General features: G+C 34.7%; 1 protein-coding gene across 1 annotated transcript; it reads left to right on the top strand.

Annotated features, from left to right (window-relative positions):
• Positions 1-6,113: 6,113 nt before the first annotated feature.
• Positions 6,114-15,280, top strand: LOC121406591. Its single transcript, XM_041597602.1, has 3 exons — positions 6,114-6,221; positions 8,825-9,058; positions 13,970-15,280. The coding sequence occupies exons 2-3, from the start codon at positions 8,827-8,829 to the stop codon at positions 14,281-14,283; spliced, it is 546 nt and encodes a 181-aa protein (XP_041453536.1). The 5' UTR covers positions 6,114-6,221; positions 8,825-8,826; the 3' UTR covers positions 14,284-15,280.
• The last annotated feature ends 4,682 nt before the right edge of the window (positions 15,281-19,962 follow it).

Below are 19,962 nucleotides of genomic sequence, written 5' to 3'. Positions count from 1 at the left end.
GGAAGCTTGGTGATCAAAAAAATTTAATTTTGAAGCTCCAGAGCACAATAAATCATAATGGAACTGTACAGCAAGAGGTCGTGTATTCGAATCTTTAGAAAAGGAAAAGACACTGATCAGCTGGCAATTAACCTAAACTTGGTGTGCACTTGGACCCGTTGGCGAATCGATAGACCATGTAGGTCCGGCAGAGTCCCCTACGCATACTGCCTCAGCCATACCAATCTTACTCCTCCTTAAACCGCAACTTGTTCTTGTCAACATCATGAAAAAGGTAAATCACCATGAATTGAAAAAAAAGAAGATCAGGGGGGTGTTTCACAAAGATTTAACTATGACTTAAGTCGCTCTTAAATGCCGACGCGTACATGATATGCAACGCGAAAACTTATTGATCAATACGCAGTAGTGCGCGTCATGCCTTTCATACTCATACCAGGGGAGCGTTTCATGAAAGGACTTGTCGGACGTTTTATCCGACAAGTCCTGTTTTATCCGACAGTTACTATAGTATTAGTGCTTCTCAACCAATCAGAATCCAGGAAAGTTGTCAGATCTGACAACTTGTCGGACGAAAATATTGATGAAACGCCCCCCAGGTATAGTGCTTGACTGCTGCAAACCAGAAACTACTGACAGCTACTCTTAAGTCCATTATATTTAAAGCGGTGTTGTCTAACAATGATGTGATCATCACACTTGTCTCAATAGTCGAATTATTGGAAGGACATGAAAGGGAAGGTGATATTAGATAGACAGTTGTGTAAATATATCATTAAATACATAGCTTTGTGTTGTTATATTTCTACGAACAATACTTGAAGGTAATATTGAATAGTAAGAACGAGTGCGGGTGTAGACTTTTTGGGGGGCGGGGGCCTCTGGGGGCTTAACAAATTTTCGACATTGGTAATTTGGTCATTCAATACAATGAAAATGGCGTTTCAAGGAGAGCCTACTACTCCTTCATGTACTTTAAAAGAGCATAAATATATTGTGCATTTAGATTTTATTTTGCGAGGGGCGTGTAGCGACTGAGCGATGAAAATAAATTTGAATACAAATCTTTGCTTCACACACACACACACACACATATATATATGGGGCAGCTGTGCGTTAATGTCACAAATTCCAAACTTGAAATTCTAATAACTTTCTTACTCTTTAATAGATTTTTATCAAACCTTCATCAATATTTTTTATCATTTTTTCTGCTATTTTACAACAAGTTTTTCTTTAGGGTGAACTTCCCTTTTAAATAGGTGTACGTATTTCCTTACTTTTTTTTCTAATTCTTTATTTTCATCTTTTAAAATTATTTTGGTGTGTATCTTATGTAAACATGACCAATATTACAAGCTACGGTGTCACTTTCTTCCTAATCATCGCATGATATATTCTGTTTTGAAATTTATCTATATTTGATTTTACTTAATAAACTTGACTTACTTGAAGTAACTTTACTAACTTTGGTACCATTTACATCAGCATCGTGACACCGGCGGTTTTATTAATATGTTTTCTTGTAGAAGATCGGAGAGCTCCTTTTGGGATGTTTTGGTATTTTTTTCTAATTTGATTTTCCAACACAATTTACGTTAATCTTTTCACATATATGCCTCATTCGAAGGGCTCCATTAGCCAGCAAGTCGAAATGTTAATAAATATTCCTGACGCTACAGTCACGTGATAACTTGTCGTTTGGATTAAATGGTTGTGACGTTCTTCATTAAGCAATGCCTATTAACACAGGGCTATTTGTGCCCTTTTAATCTGATTTCGTGGGTGATGAATTAAATAATAACCTTCAACAGCTAAGCATCTACATACGGGTATTCCTAATTTCGGTCAAGCCTATAATTCTACAAAGGGATATCTCGTAACCCCAATCAAATTCCCTTTAGCTTGTATGAAAAAAAAATAAATGCATGTGATTACAACTGATAAATCTCATCACTATATATATAGTATATTGGTTCTTGGTGTTTGATCTTTTAACCAGAGCGATACTCGAATATCTGGAGGTACGAGAATAACCATTCCACTTCAAATTTTTACTAATGACCAGTTTTATTTAGCAACAACAATGCATATTTTATTATTCGTGATGTTAACGACGATGCAGGCATCTCTGATATTCGCGATTACATGCAAAAGCACTCACGCAAGCGCCACGCGCCACATATTGCAAATACCCTCGAATACGCTTTATTGCCAAAACACACACAATTTTTAAAAATGTGCACTATTTTTTTTTTAGAATAAGCTGTCATGCCGATTAAGGGTAGAGTTTTATCAGTCTCAAATTTGAATTCAAGTTTTACACACCTTGATTTATATTTCAAATCGTTTGCAAGTATTGTCTTAAAAGCATATAAGACAATCTTCCCGTCCGTTACACTCAAATTTCAGCTATTCAATCCAGAGGTTGACATCAACTTGGAAATGATAGAAGCTTCAATTTGTAATTTATAGTTTTATTTGATTAAAAATTCAAATTCAAATAAAGAGAATATTTGAAAAGTTCATTTTTTTCGAATAGTAATTGCAAAAGATACTCGCTTCCGTGTAGTGACATTGATCATTTTAATAGTATGTAAGTAAAAAAACTATCTCATCTTGTATTTCTGAAGACACTTTGGCATGTATTCTGAACTCGGGTTTAAATGAAACCCTGGTTTAAAGTTGTGGTTTTCATATAGAGAGCCAGTTGGGGCACAAACTCCAAACAGTACACATCAATTCATTAAGTCATACTACAATGTATAACACCCCGATGACACCCAAATTGTTCATTATTGTCTGGGAATGAAAAATGAAGTATTTTGAAGTATCTTTCTTCATTTTTAAAGCAAATAGTAAAGATAAGAAATATTTAATAGAAGTAGAATTTCTGATTTTTTGGGGGCCCCATAATTTTAGCAAAGAGTTAGACCGTTGGAATGGTATGATAAACTGATCACACTCTTAAGTTGAACCTTGTCATAACTCAGCTTAATTGAAAAATTAAATTAGGCCAGGTATGAAAGAATAATAAAAATTGTCATCTATAAAGAGAGTTTTAGCGATACATTAAAACGTGTATTTTGATCTGCATCATTTGCCTGTGGAGTGTATCAGAGCGCATCCCTAAAAATGACCGAAATCAGACGAATATCCCATAGGCTCCGGTACAAAATTTGCCGTTGAATATGAGAACGTATTCTAGTGCGCACGCGCGAATAAGGTGTGAAATCAAAGCGTGAAACGGCGTGAAATATACAACGCGTAGAGCACAATTGAACTCAATGACGTCATAATGAACTACATGCAAGTCGCATGTCAACGACCAAATTTGATCATATGAAGTGATGATGCCATAATGTGATAAGTGATATGACTAGCTCAATCATATTTATCCCTCTTTTTTAAGGAGGGGGGGGGGGTGGAGGGATAGATGATAATTATATTGGATGGCTTTATTTCATGGAATATTCCACTCGCGGATCTTCAGGGCCAGTATTCTACTCATTCATGGAAAATCTGCCCAAACTTGGAATATTTCTGGTAGTCCGTTCTGAGCCATCCAAAATGATATAAATATCTTTCGATAAATTGTGCAATGAGAATTAAAGAAATATAACCAAATCTTTAGCTTTAAATAGGTTATTAATATATTATTGAAGGCATAGGCCTAATGAGTTTACCAAATGAGAACAAATGAGTATTCAGTAGGGGACTAATAAGTAATTAAGGTTCAAACACGTTTGAACAGGACATATTTCAATGTGACAGATAAATTGCCTACAAATAGCATCCACCGATGGTGGCGCACAATAACATGAACTAATATTCCCAATCGAGTAAAAGTCCTTTTTTTTACCAAACAGGAAACAAACATTTTTTTCCTATAGTGTTCACAATGAATTCAATACTTTTACATGGCACACACAGTTTAAGAAAATAAAATTGCATCGTCGATGAATGAGGCATGATATTTTGAAGATAAATCATATTTCCAATTTTATGCGAACACAAACCGCTGTAGATCAAAGTATTATCGAATTCACCGTTAATGAAACAATTTCTTATCATAATTATTTTCTATCTTGTAAATTGGGTAATTGTTGATGTCGATGATTTCATATCTTACCCTGACAACTTCATTATATATGAATTATGGTCACAACAACAGTAAACAATAATAATAACACGATGCGAACAAGGACATTTTGATATATCAGTCATAAAAGAAAGTAAGATATTAAACCTTTGTATTATGATTTCTTTTTATTTTGGGACTTCATATGAGGCATCTTAAACCAAACGCACCCAGTAGATCACCTACGAATCCATTGGGTTTACACATATTTTCTGATTAACCCATAACTATCAGTTTCGAAGAATTTAAAGTCTAATACTTCAATTTATTTCTATCGTTACCAATTATTGCCCCAAAATAAATAAACAACATGATCGGGTTTCCTTAATGTTGGTAAGTTATAATGCTTCACAATAATTGATCACTGCCACTAAACATAGAATCCTGAATTATTCAACCTAAAACAGTACTTACCACGATGATATGGAATAGTATTACACAATTTCCTGATTAGTATTTGTATCTTTACAACCCTAGACGATCAATCGATCACTTTCTTGCCGAGTGGCTTCAAGTATCTACAGTGCGTATCAAAAAAAAAGTTTACACTTAGAAAAAATCCTGTAAAATTATATATTTGTAATATCCTGACGATTTTTCCACATTTTAGCATTGGTACAGATCCATTTAAGCAAATGACGATATAACTGTCGAAAAATATTTCCGCTTGAGTGAGCACCACTTACTTTTGAAAAGTTGGTGAAAAATGATTTGCGCAGAACTTTGAAATAGTTATGCGAAAAAAAGTAGACCTTAATCATGAAGAACACGTGGAAATTAGTTAGTAAAATTGATTTGAAGATATCTTTTACCTTTTTAAACTTGTTTCCTTGCCCAAACACTTCGAAGAGTGCATTGCGCCCCACCCCACTCCCCCACACACCGAGTCCATCGTGACGTTATTTGCTTTACACTGAGCTGTGATTTACATGAAATGGCTTAGGCTTGATTTTCATTTTGTTAATCATTGCCAAGCTTGGGAAAAGTGTGGAGAAACAAGTATTAAATGAAAAATCAAATGTAAGCCAACTTTAAATGATAAAAACTTAGTGAAAAATACTGGAGATGTCTGATATAAACTTTTGTTTAGATTCAGTTATATCCTCAGATCCAGCTGGCACAAAAAGGGTAAAGGTTGTGCTTACTAAGTGTTGAAATTTCAAATTTGGGCGGCAAAATTATTACAAAATGCTTGAATGTATCCGTTTTATGTCAATTGGTTAAAAGTGCTCGGGAAATTTATGAAAAATGCTTCGCAGGGTAAGTTTGATTTCGCCCTTTCACCTTGACACAGCGTGAAAACAAGCATTTCTGCGCAAACAGATTTCTGCCAGCTTTACAAAAATGGACAGTGCTCACTTAAGTGTAACATTCTGTCAAAATTTTTACTGTCATTGGATAGATGAGATCCAAACCCATAATAATATGTGAAAAAAATTACCCACATGTTGTATATTTGTTAATTTCCATGGCTTTTTCAAAGTGTAAACTTTTTCTTGATACTCACTGTATATTTCCTGAAACTACATATCGCGTGATAAGGAGAAGTTTAGGTATGCTAATTCTATGTTTACAAAAAGATAGTGCATGTATTAACAACATATTCGGGTTTTTAATAGTCTCTTATGACATAGATATTTGGTCATTCGCATCATTCCCATTTTTGTGTTATATACATAGATTTTTAGCTTATTGTTGCAGATAAATATACTTAAACATACAAATAAAAATGAAAATATTTTAATAGAAATGATTAAACTGATATGCACGAGTTGCCTGTTACCATCTCTACACCACGTATTAACCCTTTTTCGTTCTCAATGATTTTATTCCAAAGAATTAATTTGAAGAAAACTACTTTTTTGTGCCAGAAATTGCTATTCAGTTCTTAAATTTAGATATCACAATTTAATGAAATATGATCAATATATATAAGGCTAATTTTCTTTTCATATCTTTCTTTCACAGAACAAATTCATCAACCTCAACTGTTACTAGATAGACCTACGTCGCGGAGATTTTTACCAGCCGTTGACCGTAGATAATGCCTTCTACTAAGTAAAGTAGCCCAGCTTTAAAGGTATTACTCATTAAATGCTATTACTCACCTTCCTTAATTCCTCTCATTCTAGCCCTTTTCTCCTCTTCCTCTCAAAATAATCGTCATGCGTTCCAAATATAGGCATATTAACGTTGCTGAGTCTAATCTTCTTCCCCCTTCTGTTTTTATCTCTCTTATTCTTTCCGAATCCGTGCTTTTTCGATTCGCAAAGTCTCCAGACTCGCTTTACGCTTCTTTCATTGTACTTCATCAATCTACTTCACTTACCTCTATATCTTCCTACCTTCCCCCATAACATCATCTGCGCACTTTTTATTAGTCATCTCTCTGTAACTTTCCTTTGTTTTAATGTTATATTGCAGGTGATAACAAAGGATGTGCACTTTTCGTCTCTACTCTGAACCTAATTTAATCTGCATTTTCCATTTATAAGTAGCTGTCAAAATCTGACTGTAAATGTCTCACGTTATCGACCATGTAGATATCTTGATTTCGTATTCACTATAATTATCATGATTACCATTGAATGAAAATTTAGAATAAAAATTAAATTAAACAAAAATATAATTCTATACTGAAAACATGAAAAAATTGAGTTCAGTTTTTCAATAAACTTATGCTGTTTGTAATGCTAATGTAATTGTCTATGCTAATGATGACGACAACGATTCATTAAAAAAAATCATTGTCGTCATTATCAGCCACAATTCCCTATGATAATACAATTTTCCCACTGCCCCAATCATTGAAATTGAAATGGTTTATTAAGAAAACTTCATCGCAGCCGAAGGCTGAATTGCGAAATTCTGTACATGGTAAAATACGAAATATATACAATATCAATGACATGTAAAAGTGATGAAATAAATGTTATGTTGATATTAAAAAAGGAGTAGAGTAGAATAATTATTAGAGTCAAAAGGGGCCTAAGCTTTCGATCCTAGCAGAATCTTCTTCGGAGGCAAAATTACAAACATATAAGGTGGAACAACCATAATATAGACCACAGACATTCAACAGCAACACTGGAACAAGGAGACAAAAGGGGCATTAGTGAGAAGAGATGACCAATCAGGTTAATGAAGGGGATGAAAGAATGGAGTAGGCAGACACAAAGAGAAGGTAGTGTGAGTAAGGCCAAAGAAAGACCTCAAGCCAAGAGGGATTAGGATAATGAGGCAGGCAACATCAAACAGGATCTGGAACAAAACAGTGATAGAGGGTATGAGGAAGATATGAATAACAAGAGAATTAGTGAGAGGTGGGTCAAACAGGTAACAAAGAAAGGCATAATAAACTGGTGCATAAGAGTGGGGAAAAAGGGAAATAGAAGGGAACAACTGATAATGTGCAAAAGACATAAGTATGTATGATAGAGCATTAAACAAACTAAGAGAAGAAAGAAGGTGTAAAAATAAATCTGTAAGTATAATAGTATATAAATATATACAAAATGAAAAAATAATATATATACAAATGGTGTAACCGATATTGTAATCCGCTGGGTGTGAGGGGAAAAAACAGAAGACTATATAGTAGAAAAAATAATTATAGTATAATTATTGTATACATGGGATGACAGTAATCTTGGATAATTGTAAGCACAGTATGATTATATGGGAATAAAATCAGTAATTCATGTGCTTGCATGAATAAAATAAGAAAGAGAATTTATAAACAAATGGCATTTCTTTAAAGAATTGAAGATGAAATATGTCTGTGCCGGAATAAGGGGGGAAATAAAAAAAGATGTCGATAAGGTTGGTGAAACCATCACGGCGGTATCACAGTTACGATCACGTCATCCAGTCACTATTAACAACCAAAAGCAGATATCTACAATATTGCTAATGCCACCAATGCTACCGCCACCAGTAACATTATTACCATCAACAACAACAACATCGTCATCATCACCATCCTCATCATCATCATTACCACCACCACCGTCATTACCACCATCATCAGCATCATCCTCATCACCATCAACATCATCACCATCATCAACATCATCATCATCATCACCACCACCATCATCGACATCAGGATCATCATCAGCAGCAGCAGCAGCACCACCACCACCATCATCATCATCACAATCATTATCTTTAATCCTAAAAAAGTAATAGTAACACAACCTAAGTGACATGAACACCATCACACCGCAATTACCACTGCATTTCCACCATAACTAAACCAATTACTAACACATCACTGTCACCGCCAGAACTGTCATATGTACAGTATAAAACGTAACCAATTATTCCTAACCAATATCCTCATTGTTTATGCCATTAATAGCAAATCCACTATTAGCATGTTATCACCACATTATTACAGAAACCCTTACAGCCAACACTAATGTCTACACTTATGAATCATCATAATTACCATCCTATTCCAACACCACTTCCATCACTTCCACCATCACCACCACAAGATTATCTATCATCACCCTCGACATCATCTTTCTCCCTCCTCTTCCTCCTCCTCCCCATCACCATCACCACCACCATCATCACCAAAACACCCAAATCACAATCATCACCAACACATCAACATCGTCACTATCATCACGAACGTCATCGCAATCTTACTTTATGATATTCTTAAATCCAAAGGTATGGGAACAGTGTGCTCAACCCCAAGATCCACCACTGCCATTGAACCAATTTGTAACGAAACTCATTCCAAGGTGCTGCCAGAAATCAAGGAGAGAGAAAAGAAGTCGAACAGTCAGAGAAACTTCCACCACCCCACTTCCCCCATCAAATTCCAGCAGGAGAGTATTGACATTCCATCTGGGGATACACCTCAGAAAACTCAGGAGCTAGCCTGCTCTAAAGAACATATCGGTAAGCATCCCTCTTGCTAAATATTGTGTCCTGGGTCCCGTTGTCATACAATGGTACCTTGTATGGAATCCTTGATTTTGATTGCATGCTGATAAGCTTTATCATATCAGATACCATTGCATGGAAAAGTTACCATAACTGTAACTTTTATGCAACAGGGCCCAGGGGGTATTTCACAAAGATTTAAGTTTGACCTAGAGAGTCGCACTTAAATGCCGACGCGTAGGCCTACATGATATGCAACACACAATCTCATTGATCAATAAGCAGTAGTGCGCGTCCTCTTGACATGATCTGACCAATACTGTCATGCATTTTATACTACACGGACTTAGTCATTTAAGTGCGACTTTAAAGTTCACCTTACGATTGGTTCACGATCCGAATCTGGAACAAATCTCATTTTGCTCATTTTCTATAAATGTGAATGAAAAGTATGATTTTTTATATGAGGTTCAAATTATTTGACAGAATGCTAAGATAACCATTTTGGATGATTACAAGTATACAGTGCGTATCAAAAAAAAAGTTTACACTTTGAAAAAATCTTTTAAAACTATACATTTGTAATATCCCGATCATTTTTCCACATATTAACATTGGTACAGATCCTTTTAAGCAATTTAGGATATAACTTCTGAAAAATATTTCCGCTTGAGTGAGCACCACTTTCTTTTGAAAAGTTAGTGAAAAATGATTTGCGCAGAACTTTAAAATAGTTACGTGAATAAAAGTAGACCTTAATAATCAAGGACACGTTAAATTTAGCTTGTAAAATTGATATGAAGATATCTCTAAACTTTTTTAACCTGTTTCCTTGCCCAAAACACTTCGAAGAGTTCATTGCGCCCCACCCCGTTCCCCCACACATCGAGGCCATCGTGACGATATTTGCTTTACACTGAGCTGTGATTTACATGAAACGGCTTAGGCTTGACTTTCATTTTGTTAATCATTGTCAAGCTTGGGAAAAGTGTGGAGAAACAAATATTAATAAAAAATGACATGTAAACCCACTTTAAAAGATAAAAACTTAGTCGAAAAAATGCTGGAGATGTCTGATAAAAATTTTTGTTCAGATTCAGTTATGTCCTAAGATCCAGCTGGCACAAGAGGGGTAAAGGTTGTGCTTACTAAGTGTTGAAATTTCAATTTGGGTGGGAAAATTGTTACAAAATGCTTGAATGTATCCATCTCAGTGTTGTAGTCAAGGCTCAAACCTCCAAGGCCAAGGCCAAGGCTTTAATACCCAAGGCCAAGGCTTCAATACCCAAGGCTGAGGCCAAGGCATGGAAACCCAAGGCCTCAAAACCTCAAGGCTAAGGCCAAGGCATTTTCAAACTTTCAATATATGTAACAATGAGACAACAATTCTTAGGCGGCAGACATGACGCACAAGACAAAGTCTATAAAAGGTGTGAGCGAGTGAAAATTTTGACCCTTGTACATAAATGAAAAAAATTTCATGATAGATTTAGACATTATGTCATTAAAATAATGATATAGTTACCTTAGTTCATTTAATACATTATTTTTCTAGGCGATTTACATTGCAATGATTATTATTACCAAGGTGATCTGATCCTGGCATGACCAATCTCAACATACAGTATGTCTTTCTCTTCTCCCTGAGACAGGGGAGGCAGAACATATTTTTGTTTGGGGGAGGGGTCAAAGCTAAAAAATAGCATTTAGTGCAAACAGATATTTTCAAATGAGATTAACAACTGCATGAAGAAGTTGTGTGTTTTGTAGAATTTCAGTTCAGCAAAGCCCTTTTAGGTGATTTCTAATTGATAGGACAGATATTTTGACTTAGGCATTACTTTTCTGCAAGAATTAAAGCATAGCGAGCAAGCGGTTTTGAAAAAAAAACAAATCAATTCTAAAGTTGTAAAACTCGATTTTTGGTCAATTATTGCAATAATCACTGTTAAAAGGGCAGCCTTGCGAGATGTTGCCAGCACAAATCACAAGCTCAAACTTCTGGATAGTTCGTGTAATAAGAAATGAAAATGAAATATTCTGACCTGTTATGAAAAAGGTGTGCATCTTACTAAAGAATTGAGCGTGAGCTGAACTTTTTACTGACCAGAAAGGAAGCTGTTCTTGACTACATTCAGTGACTCATAAATAGGATACTTATTTCACCAATCAAATTATGCGAGCGCTAAGCGCGAGCTCCAAAATTTACAAATTTGATAATTCCAACCTGAAAACTGGACATTCTTAGCGTTTTTTGTGTGTGAACGGGAACAGAAAGAGAACCTTACTTAACAATAATTTATGCGAGCGCGATCCAAAAATTTGGTGATTTTGTAACCTAAAATGTATCATGTTTTACTATAAAGAATGTATTTCTTTTTGAAAAAGGGCATATTTGATTTGGAAAAAAAAGGTATTTTTTATTTTGGAAAACAGGCATTTTTTCCTACAGAGAATTTTTCGGGGGGGGGGCAAGAGTGCACAAAGCGCAAGTTGAAATGTTCAAATGTTGACCTGAAAACGAGTCATTTTTAGGAATCTTGTCAGTTTTGTTTGTTTATTTCCTTGAAACTAGTGAAATGAAATTCACTGTCAAACCATATGATTAAAAATAAGTAGCTTTTCTTTATTATTTTGTTTTGTCAATCTGAGACAATAGACCCAAAACAAAATATAAACAATTCAATTAGATGTACTGCCAATCAACTTATTAACTGATTTTGCAGTATTTTCTGCCAAACCAGCCTCCCTTTCTCTCTATCTCTCTTCCCATTCCTCTTTCTCGCCTGTTTAAAAAAAATAACAGGACCCCCCCCCCAGAGAAAAAAAGAGCGAGACAAGAAGTTCCACCACCAATAATAAACATATAAAAGGAAATTGATATCATTTTCTGAACATATTGTCACAATATATCACAAAATTAGCTTTTCTAATAGTATAAGGGTGAAAAATTGTGCTCCCTTCAATCGCTTTCAACTTTTTGGGGGGCAGAAATTTTGCTCTAGATGCCATGCTTAGCCCCTCAAAATTTTGGCTCATCATGCCATTGACATATCCTATTTAGAAATGACAAAATTGATGATTGTGTTCAAGTTAACCAATTTTTTTTCAGATAATCATTAAGACTTTAAACATTCTTGTTGGTCAAAGAAAATAATGCAAGGAAAATCCTAATGGAACCTTGTTATCATCCTTCAGAGTTAGCTATTTTTAAAGTCTGAAAATTGTTGTCGAAATTGTAGTCCGATCTGTTACAATTATTCCTGTCATAAAATCACTATAATCTTTATCATAATCATTATTATCATTATTGATATTGTCATTATCATCATTAGTCGTGATATTACAAATAAATTTTATTTTCATCACTTCTCTTTGTTATATAATTATGTGATGATAACTCTTGATAATTGATGGCTCTGCTAGTATATTACTACTACAGCTGCTACTACTGCTGACTGGTAGTATTGACCATTTGTGTCATTAGATATACAGAACAATTAAAACATTTATACTTACTTTTATAAAAGCAAATAAAAATACAAAATACAAAATGCCTTGAAAAAGCCTTGAAAATGCCTTGAAATTTTAAGGCTCAAAATCCTCAAGGCCAAGGCTTTGAAAAAGTAGGCCTTAAGGCCAAGGCCGAGCATCAAGGCACTACAACACCGATCCATCTTATTTCAATTGACCAAAAGTGCAAGAAATGTAAGAGAAATGTTTCGCAGGGTAAGTTTGATTTCGCCCTTTCCCATTGACACCGCGTGAAAACAAGCATTTCTGCGCAAACAGATTTCTGGAAGCTTTACAAAAATGAACAGTGCTCTCCCAGGTGTAACATTCTGTCAAAACTTTTACTTTAATTGGATAGATGAGACCCAAACCCAAGATAACATGTGAAAAAAATTCCTTCATCGTGTATATTTTTTAATTCCCAGGGCTTTTTCAAAGTGTAAACTTTTTTTTATACGCACTGTATATTACAGAATTCGTTCTAGTGAAGACACTACAAGTTTACACATTCCTAGAGTTGTGGGGGAGCTAGTTTCGATTTTTGCGGTCCGAAATTATGGAATAGTTTACCAATGTACCTTCGATCATGTACTTCTGTTGAATCGTTTAAAAGACACTTAAAAACATATTTATCTGTGTTGTACTGTTTTAATTGATTAATTAATTTTAATTGATTGAGCGCTATATGAGAACCAATTTACTATCATTATTATAATTTTATTGTTTTGGAGTAATTTTGGAATTAGTCTCAAGTCATAGCCAATCGTACGATAGCTATGACATCATTAAGACTAGATATGAAATTCATTTTCATAAAAAATGGCGATCATAGCATAGCCACAGATTTGAAAATAGGTATTAGTGCGATGTTAGAATATGAAATAGTAAGATATTCCGTGTCTATTCCAGTGAATGTTCATCCTAGCTTGGACATTCACAATTCAAGAAAGAATATAAAAAACAAGTTGTATTGAAATGAGTATTTCACTGATGCCAACTCAGTGTTTTTCAAACAGGCAAAAAAAACCCTTTAATTAATATGTTGTCATTAAAATGTGATAAATGACGAAAATATGTTTTGGGGATTCTCGTTCACATTCTTATCTCGTACATGATGTAAGTAGGTCCCCTATGTTGTTTGAAGTAGGTATGTGTTGTGATTGGGTTTAAATGATTTAATATTAAGATTGTGATTAAATCAAGAAACATTTTAATCGGTCTTAAATACCCATAAAAAAACAATTATCGTGTGCACATGTTCATATGTTCTAACAGATCCCTAAACACAGTCATACAACATAGAAATGATGTATTGAATTTATTCAATATTTTGCCATGACCATGCCTACGGTAGATTTGCCAGGAGGAAATTTAGAAAACATATTAAACTAACCATGTCATCACTATTTACAGAAGAGAGAAATTTGACAGTGAAGGAGAAGAATATTGAGAAGGCATCTCCACGTCCTGTCAGTGGGTCCAATTGGGAAGCGCTGATCAAAGAAGATTTCTTTAAAGCTGGGGTAGACGAGATCATGAGTTCATCTTCCAAGAAGAAGAATGAAGGTGCCAAGCGGTTCGCATCTCCCACTCATAATTGGTTCAGGAACCGGATCAAGAGTACTCCAGGGCGGATTGAGAGGAGGGAAGAATTCAAGCAGGCTCACAAAGAGAGCTCCACTACCAAGAAAGGAAAAGGTGAGATCTGTGTGTATGTTGTTGTTTAGCAGTAGAGTGTTTTGTCTAAATGAAACGTTCTGAAGAGCTGGAGATTGATTATTGGAAGGCGATAGTTGACTAGGTGTAGGATTTTGCTTCAGTTAACAGGACAAACCCTTTCATAGATTTTGAAATACTTATTCAAACTTCTGATTCTATTTCTTTGATTTCGATTCATTTTTGCGACATTTCTTTTAAAAAAATATGTTGACTTTTGATGATGTTCATTGATATCGATAGAAAGGACAAGTGAGTATCACCAGCCTTTCGGTATGACAAAAACCTATATATATTGTTAGTACACTGCAAAAACACCGGTGTTAATTTAACACCAGCCCGGTATCAACATCCTGTATCGGTCCACACCAGAGAAGCGTTGAAACAGCACCAGTTAATAATCATACCGATATTATATTGGTAATGTAAACATGAAATACAAAGTAATAAGGTTTGTATAAAAATGAATAGATCCTTAATTCACTTTAAGGAACTAACTATAGGCATATACACTCAAATATATAGGCTTATAGTTGGCACCTTCAAATAATTAGGAATCTATTCATTTTGAAATGAATTGATGTCATGATCTAGTCAGAGTGGGTACGGACACCACGTATGATGATCAGATTGTATGCGAGTATTTGCCCATAATAATTATATTTCTAAAATCCTCCTTTGAATAAAAATTATCTTTGAAAATATCTTATAAATTTCGTCCTGCCTATATGAGAATACAGTTCCAAGAGTCCCACATATCTTTTCTAAGCTAGCAGGAGGTAGAGCTCAATGGCATTTCAAGAAAAAAATATTCAAGCGCCATCTATCGTTGAATATCAACAGTATTCAACAATCGACTCTCCGAGGCGTTTTAATACATCACGTTACGCATTACATTTGTGTGACTGCGGTGGCTATTCATGTATGGAATGACTAACATGCCTGTTATTCATATAAGAGTACACGAGAACTCTCACATTTTTATCTCTATACTAGTTAACATAAAACACATTTATATCAGATCACCATCTGTAACTAAAAATATCCTCAACCGAGGATAGTTTCAATGATTAAACTAATATCACGGTAGCATATTCGTAGTCCTTGTATTATTTTAATTATATGGATCATGAACTTATAATCGTAATGAACATGATCTTAAAACTTAAAACTAGATTAACATGGTAAATATTCCACAGAGGCCAAGTTTTTTTCATGTAAAAACAAATGACCCAAATCGCTAACCGGTATACAAATAAATGTATCCCATTATCACCGAAGGGTTCCTTTCTGCATGTTCTGGGTCTTTGTGACCCGGGATTTAAAAAGAAATCGAGCCGTATTGATTAAGTAATATTGATAATTTAAAGACACTTTGTAATGAATTCATATTTGATTTAGCATTGTAATAATGTGGAGCGTTGTGGCCCAGTGGATAAGTTTTCTGACTTTGAAACAGAGGGTCGTGGGTTCGAATCCCAGCCATGGCGTAATTTCCTTCAGCAAGAAATTTATCCACATTGTGCTGCACTCGACCCAGGTGAGGTGAATGGGTACCCGGCAGGATTGATTCCTTGAATGCATGATCGCTGAAAGGCAGCTCGAGCTAAAGCCGGGGTAATAATAATAATAATAACAACGCGCCTCGGAATAGAATATTTCTAGATAGATGGCGCTATATAAATGCCTATTATTATTATTATGATAGTAATCATAATAATCGTAATTATAACAAAATGATGAGAATTATGACAATAATTAGCTAATTTGGCGTGATTAATCTGGTAATTATGTTTATATTTTCTTTTTTAAACCTTTTTTATGTTAAAATGTATATAAACTAATACGATTGACAAGGAAATAAAGGTAATTCGCGCTATTCAAAACTGAAAACAGTATGCTTTACAGACAGTGCATTCGAAATAGAATTCGGAAAAAAGGCGCTTCTGAATTTGCCACCGAGTACAGGAAACCAAGGAGTAAAAAGAAGTAAACTTTATGGAATTAACGACAGTTTTTCGCAACTTTGCACCGCTTTTTTCGCTTGATAACGCAATCTACTGCTTTAATCACATTGTAGTGGAATTGTTTCCTTCATGACCTTTACTTAAATTTGATAAGGATTGCGAGGAGCTACATTTTGGGTACGGGTATGGACTAAAATTTAACACTGATTATACGAATTATTACGCTTCTCTTCGAGTACGAGACAAATAAATCCACATCAATTGAGACTTTACTGTCATAAGGATGATTCTTGGTTTCTTTTTTTAAACATCACCCACCAACCTTAAATACCGAAACTTCCTTTGAAATAAATCATTTTACACTTTATTCCTTTCCAGATGACAATAAAGCATTGTAAAAGCATTGCCTTTTTCGACAAGACCCTCCGTTTTACTTTTAAATATAAATGTTATCTTCGGTTACTTTATTTATTGAATTGTGTTCCTTAAATCTAAGATTATGTTACATATATTTTTTTATGTCTTGCAGTATTTTCGACCTTTTTTATATTATATTCAACATATTGCGAAACGGAAATCAATAAATCAAATTAAATCAAAGTGTTGGATTTGAATTGGTGCCATTATGTTTTAGTAGCGCTTCAATATTTCCGGCAGTCGACTAACCGCCCTTTCACACGGTGAAAAAATATCATAATTTAAATTTTGATTCTAGTGAAAATAAGGCTAATCATTTAGCACGTGTGAAACCAAACTAGAACATGATTAGAACCACGAACGCTAATCACAGTCACGATTGCAATAATAATAATAATAGCCAATTTTATATAGCGCTTTTCCCAGAACTGCTCAAAGCGCTTTACAGCATATTATTACCCCAGTCATTGGATTCATTTCGATCCCGCACGAAAAGTGCACAATTTGCACTCCGCGGGAAGCATTCCTTGCGTTCGTCGTAGCCTCATAATGGCGCTAGCATATTCAAATATACAATATCTTTCGCATTCTACCGGGTACCCATTTAGCACTGGGTCTGGAGTGGCAAAGTGTGGATTGACGCCTTGCCAAAGGAACCTAGACCGCGATAGGATTCGAACGCACAACCCTCTGTTTACAAGGCGAGAGTCAGATCCACTACACCACGGCTCTTCCATAGCAATCATTATTACAGTGATTATTCAAGATTCATGTGTGAAAAGGCACTTAAAATGGACTGAAGTTATTTTCGCTCCTCATCTTCATGTAGCATATAGTTCTGTTCCGACTTTTCATACTATTTCATTGTTTCATGTTCAGTAGATCTCATTATAATCGCAGAGTTTTGTTTTACCATTCGCCAGATTATTATTTTTAAATCTCTCCAGTCTTTCTTGTTTGAAACGATTTAATTTGTAACAATTAGCAAAGACATCAAAGACGTAGCAATGAGAAAACAAGTGCATATATGTCTTCAAAACACTAAACTCAATTAGGTATATTGAAAGTTGGTGGCATTAAAGATTTGTGGAAATATATATGCTTCTTAAATTCAATTAAACTTGGCTTAGCTACCAATACTAACAAACGGAAATCTACTATTGATCATGTTGAGGTTTCCTGTCATGGATAGGATTAATTAGTCTAGCCATTGTGTCTATTCGGTATACTCTTTCGCACTATTCTTGACATTGATACACACCACGTTCAACTTAGTCCTAGAAAACATATTTCCTCTCTCTTATTTCTTGGATATTATTGTCACAATTACATTGATATTGTGCAATAGCATCAAATATCAAACATCTTAATAAAAGTTCAAATGAAATCATTTACATTACATCCAAATTGGACAGAGTTAACAACTTAATTGGATAATCACTTAAAAGTGTATATTTATCAACAATATAAACAATTTAAACACGTGAAATGAATAATAAAAGGAAGAATGATAAGATTTGATAATTCAAAACGAAAATAAAAGAAGATAATAAAAGAACCATGAATGTACAAATTAAAGTAAATAAACGTATATAAATACAATAAGTTGGAAAGTATTTCGAATGAGTCGAGGAATTTACATCAATTTTGGCGCCACCTGTAAACATGTTCATTAAAGCTAAAAATAAAACACAGCCGTGGTGCAGACGATGTGATCGATGAAACACATGCTATGATCTTTATGACTTAGTTTAAACGTTCATGCTATCCATTGGTAAGGAAAGTAGTGGCGTGTTTTCATTATTGATACCGTACATATGATTTGGTATCTTTTATCCGGAAACATCCAAGGGATGATATACACTCTTAAAAAAGATTGCGTAAGCATTTGCCCAATGGTTCATGCATATTATTTGCCCAAAATATGAGGTAAATTGCATTGTTTCATATTTTCACACAACATTCGATGATGTCTATTCGACACTGATAGTGAATTGACTTGAATGTATCTTTTGTCCGTTCAGGGGCCCGTTGCATAAAACTTTTTACTTGAAAAACTGTGTGTTAAAGTCAATGGCAGAAATCAGACTAACCTTAGTTTTCAGTTTTTACCAGTGTTTTCTCAGGTAAAAAGTTTTACGCAACAGGCCCCAGGACATTCGTCTCGGATTGGGTATCCAAATTACAAATGCATATTCTTAGGTAGAATGCTACCAAATTACATTTAGAATGATTGGAGTACGTTTATAAACTAATATATCTAATGTCATTACTCTACTCACGGTAATTTGTATTAAGCATGTAAGGGATGCAAAACATTAACCTATAAATCATAAATGGTAAGGAATGCTATTTCCTTTCGAATGAACTTACGGATCTAAGAGACGTAATTGGGATCCATAAGCAATGGGTGAGTTAGGAGAACGGACATAGTGGATGAGAACAAACAAAGACTGAGACACACATTGAGAGAAGAGTAAATATGCAAAGAGATGGATATGTAAATGTGATCAGGATAGAGTGGGATGATGCTAGACTGCTACAGGCACAGTCACACGGGCGAACCCGATTCCAAACCGACCGAAAATACATAACTGAAAATAACGTCAAATATTTCATCGGTCTGGAGCTTGTTTGGAGGATGTGACTGCGACATGTAAAAAGATGGATAAAGAAAAGATACTCCATACAGATTTGCTAGTGTTGGCAGAGGATGCTGTTGATTTGGGTAATGTCATCATTCTCCGTTTCAGGGGGGCGGTTTGGAGATGGGCTCGCCATGACTACCACAGTGTGCTCGGGTAGTATTCGTGATGATGCTCGGTACAGACAGCACGCACTGCTAGAATGAAACAACGAAAGAAACAGACAATGTAATAACATCAGAATAGTAAATAAAGTGAGTGTTTCATTAATCTGTACAATACCACAAATAGAGTGTCTTTCGACACCTTTCATCATTATCATTTAAATTGACTGGGATCATAAAAACAGACAATCGATAATGAATTTGTCTTTAAATATATTCCAAGTTTGAAAAAAAAAACATAACGTCCCGTAGATCACGAAAGATACATGTAATCAAAGTTATTTTAATAAATCAAACATGAAAAGAACAGTAAGAAGGGGGATAAATAAAAATTCTGGTAAAATGTTCCTTTGATTTTTTAAATCATTTTAGAGATACCATCATGCTGACATCTATCTGATTGGCTGATATCTCTACTGTATTATTTTCCATTACCATGGGAACTGAGCACATATTAATTCCTCTCCTGGTTTAGTTTTTTTAAGAATAAATTTCTT

The sequence above is a fragment of the Lytechinus variegatus genome, chromosome 1 (genome assembly GCF_018143015.1).
Source record: "Lytechinus variegatus isolate NC3 chromosome 1, Lvar_3.0, whole genome shotgun sequence".
NCBI lineage: Eukaryota > Metazoa > Echinodermata > Echinoidea > Temnopleuroida > Toxopneustidae > Lytechinus > Lytechinus variegatus.
This window is presented reverse-complemented; position numbering and strand designations above follow the sequence as displayed.